The sequence below is a fragment of the Hippocampus comes genome, unplaced genomic scaffold (assembly GCF_001891065.2).
Source record: "Hippocampus comes isolate QL1 unplaced genomic scaffold, H_comes_QL1_v1.1 scaffold56, whole genome shotgun sequence".
Classification (NCBI taxonomy): domain Eukaryota; kingdom Metazoa; phylum Chordata; class Actinopteri; order Syngnathiformes; family Syngnathidae; genus Hippocampus; species Hippocampus comes.
The window spans coordinates 1,691,304-1,695,044 of record NW_017842056.1 but is presented as its reverse complement, the minus strand read 5'-3'; the positions used below and the strand labels follow the sequence as shown (position 1 = coordinate 1,695,044).

Here is a 3,741-nt window from a genome sequence, read left to right as displayed (position 1 = left end):
TATATATATTAATTATTCGGAGAGTCACTAAAATTATTTCAATCCGAAATTTTTGGAGGGTTTCAATTAGGATTTTGATTGATTTTCTGTTTTTATTCACACGTGTATCGAATTGAATCCAATGGAATCAAATCATTCCACTTTTGGAAGGATGTGCTGCAAGCCACGGGCAAGCTCATTCATGGTGGAAGATGACAACAAGAAGCTTGTTGCATCATCCCCTCTCAAACTGAACTGTTTGAATAGTTGCACTTTAAAAATCAACCGTCTTTGAATCGTATTGCACACCACGTGATCAGATGTGCATTGAATCACCTTTTTTTTTGATGCACGCCGCATGTGTGTGTGTGTGTACATGTATATATATGTTTGAATGTCTTAATTATTTGATTGGTTTTAGCTCCGCCCAGCTACAGTGAAGTGCTGTCCTTTAAAACCTGGCCATTAAATACATTGCTCAACTTTCATTTCTGATAGCTTCTCATATATATATATATATATATATTTTTTTTTTTTAATTGTATTTGAAATGTATTTTTGAAGCCATTTTGCATATGTTTACATCCTTCCATTAACTTGCACCTGACGCGATGACACGTGCAGTGCTTCCATGTGAGTCGAAGTTGACCCGAGTGTTAAAATGACACAAAGTCAGATGCTTATCTCTAAACTTTTGTGTGTGTGTGTGCGTGTGTGTGTGTGTGTGTGTGTGTGTGTGTGTGTGTGTGTGTGTGTTTGTATGTGGGTGTGTGATTGTTTTTTTGGGAGGAGATACAAACAGTCGGCCAAGAGTTAACCATTTGACTGTTTGAGCACAAAGACCTCCGCGCCATCAATAGTGCACGGCACCTCTGGGACAATGTCCATCTGGCAGCTTCTCTATTATGCGTCCGGGCGGGTGGCATTTCATCACGTGAACAGATCATGTGCATGTCCATATGCAAATTCGTCACAGTGGTGTCGCTGGCAAATATTTGATTTTTTATTTTTTTTTTTAAGGTCACAGCCATCCATCTGTATTTACACATTGACATCATTTGATGTGGATGTCTTTGCGATCTTGTCTTGCATTTTTTTTATTGTTAGGGTCCTCTTAATTTGGGTCTTTTACCACATCTGTCAAAAATACTTTGATCTTTAATTCCAATGCTTTAATTTAACTTTTCATTGCTGCAGCACGTTCATGGGGATTGATGGCAGCACATCTCAGAAGTCAACTAGATAGTACAACCTAATATGAATAGACACATTCCCACATACCAGATTCATGCATTATATCTATATATCTATATCTATCTATATCTATATGGGGGGGGTCGTCTTGCTGACTAACAAACAGCAAAAACATATTGTATAAAAACAAAAATACATGGTCAACCGATGACAATTTGGTGGATTAGACAAAGTAAAGTCGGCTACTGTAAGTGTGTGTGTGCGTGCGAGTGTGTGTGTGTGTGTGTGTGTGTGTGTGTGTGTGTGTGTGTGTTGGTGAATATCAGTTGATCCCAGGCAAACATTTGCCCTCCTCAGCATTCCTGGGATGTGATGAGTCCAGCATTCAACAGGGACAACCTGTTATCCACTCATTCACTTCCCACAGATGGCCAGCCATTGTCCAGCGGCCAGCCGGCCCTGTGGGGCACGCACACACACACACACACACACATACACACACGCGCACACGCGCACACACACACACACACACAAATTCTTGCCACCGTTGAAATGAAAAAAAAGTCTGGTGTGAAAAGTTGATTTCAAGGTAGCACCCATTGTCACTGTTCATGTTGGACGGGTGTATTGCTGTGCATAATTAGCATCCGTTGTTCAATGTAAAGATCATCCCTGGTGTTGCATCACTCGTCTTATTTTTGATTCCAGATATATTTGGGATTGCGTTTGTCTGCAAATCAACTTATTGTCTGCTTTTCTCCTTTGCAGATCTCCTTTTGCTGCTACTTCCTAGTCGATGGATTTATCACTGGCGACGCAACGATATTTTAGTAAGTTTTGCCTGTTTGATGGGCCTTTAGCCCACAGCGTAGTGCGCCGCTCCCAAATCAAATGAACCATGACGTGTTGGACACAAGTTGATGTCAATGCCAACCCGTTGACACCAACTTGTGTCCGAAATATGGAAATGCAACTCGCTCACCGTGACTCCCGCCTCTGCACATTGCTTCCTTGCCGCAGGTACTTCGCGCTGCATGCTGTTGAATTGATAACTTGCTCGGGAGCGATATTCGCCTCAACATGGTTCGCGAACCAGCTACCCTCACTACAGACTAATTTCTCTGCAGGTTAAAAAAAAAGCAAGGGAAGCATGGGTGACTGGAGCTTTCTGGGGCGACTGCTGGAGAACGCTCAGGAACACTCCACCGTGATAGGAAAGGTAACCGATGGATGGCGAGGGCCCGTTGTCATTTGATTTGATTTTTTTTTTTTTGATGACACAATCCAAGGTGTCCAACTCCGCTTCTTCCTCAAACCTTGTGGTCCTTCCTCCCCAAGGTTTGGCTGACCGTCCTCTTCATCTTCCGTATCTTGGTGCTGGGCGCGGCGGCGGAAGAAGTGTGGGGCGACGAGCAGTCCGACTTCACCTGCAACACGCAGCAGCCCGGTTGCGAGAACGTTTGCTACGACGAGGCCTTTCCCATCTCCCACATGCGCTTCTGGGTGCTGCAGATCATCTTTGTGTCCACGCCGACCCTCATCTACTTGGGACACGTGCTGCACATTGTGCGCATGGAGGAGAAGAGGAGGGAGCGGGAAGATGAGAACAGGAAAATGGGTCGCCACCTGGAGGACCACGATCCCCTCTACCACAACGGAGACGGAGGGGGCGCTTGGAAGAAGGAGAAGCCACCCATCCGCGATGAGCACGGCAAAATCCGAATCCGCGGGGCCTTGTTGAGGACCTACATCTTCAACATCATTTTCAAGACCCTGTTTGAGGTGGGCTTCATCCTGGGACAGTACTTCCTCTACGGCTTCCACTTGCGGCCGCTCTACAAATGTCGCCGCTGGCCGTGTCCCAACACAGTGGACTGCTTTATATCCAGGTCAGTTTTTTTTTTTCCCATCACTACATACCGTAAGGACCTTTGCTTGTCTGCAACCCCCCGTCGACAGTCTTTGAACCATCAACCTGGATTCCCTTACTATGATCAAGGTATCTCTGTCAATCAAATTTTCGCAAATTGCTATGCAGGGTGAGAATCCATAATTGAAACCACATTTCTTCTGAGTCCAAATTGAGGATTTGGCAGACTTTCTATTCCACACAGTTAAGTCAAATGTCCTAAAATCAGATTGTATGTTGTCGCGCATATCGCTGGATTCGGGCAAAGCGACGTCTCCAAAACCATCACGGGATCAAAAATGCAAAAAAGTACAATCAAATAAAGACACTGCGTTTTTGTTGCGTTATTAACATTGTGTCGTCAAAGATAGCAAGCCTTTTTCAAGTCAACTGACTTTAGATAGCTTCTCCTGTACTTCAGAAGACTCTGAGAAGATTTGGAAAAGACATGTAGAAATCACATCCCTGAAAAGACTGAAAGACTTTTGACGTGTTTGATATTGTCGCGGAAAATACGGAGCTGACAGCTGAGGTGACCAACTTGCACTAAACGACCAAGGTGATGGGAGCGCTCTGTGGCTCCAGTCAAACTCTAAAACTTCCTTCTGACTTTCGATTTTTAGTCAGAGACTTTGAAAATCGTGAGGTGTATACCCAGC

The 3,741-nt window shown here is 44.4% G+C and overlaps 1 protein-coding gene across 1 annotated transcript; it reads left to right on the top strand.

Moving 5' to 3' along the window:
- Positions 1-2,323: 2,323 nt before the first annotated feature.
- LOC109510362 (gap junction alpha-3 protein-like) lies at positions 2,324-3,445 on the top strand. Its single transcript, XM_019860610.1, has 2 exons — positions 2,324-2,392; positions 2,461-3,445. The coding sequence occupies exons 1-2, from the start codon at positions 2,324-2,326 to the stop codon at positions 3,214-3,216; spliced, it is 825 nt and encodes a 274-aa protein (XP_019716169.1). The 3' UTR covers positions 3,217-3,445.
- The last annotated feature ends 296 nt before the right edge of the window (positions 3,446-3,741 follow it).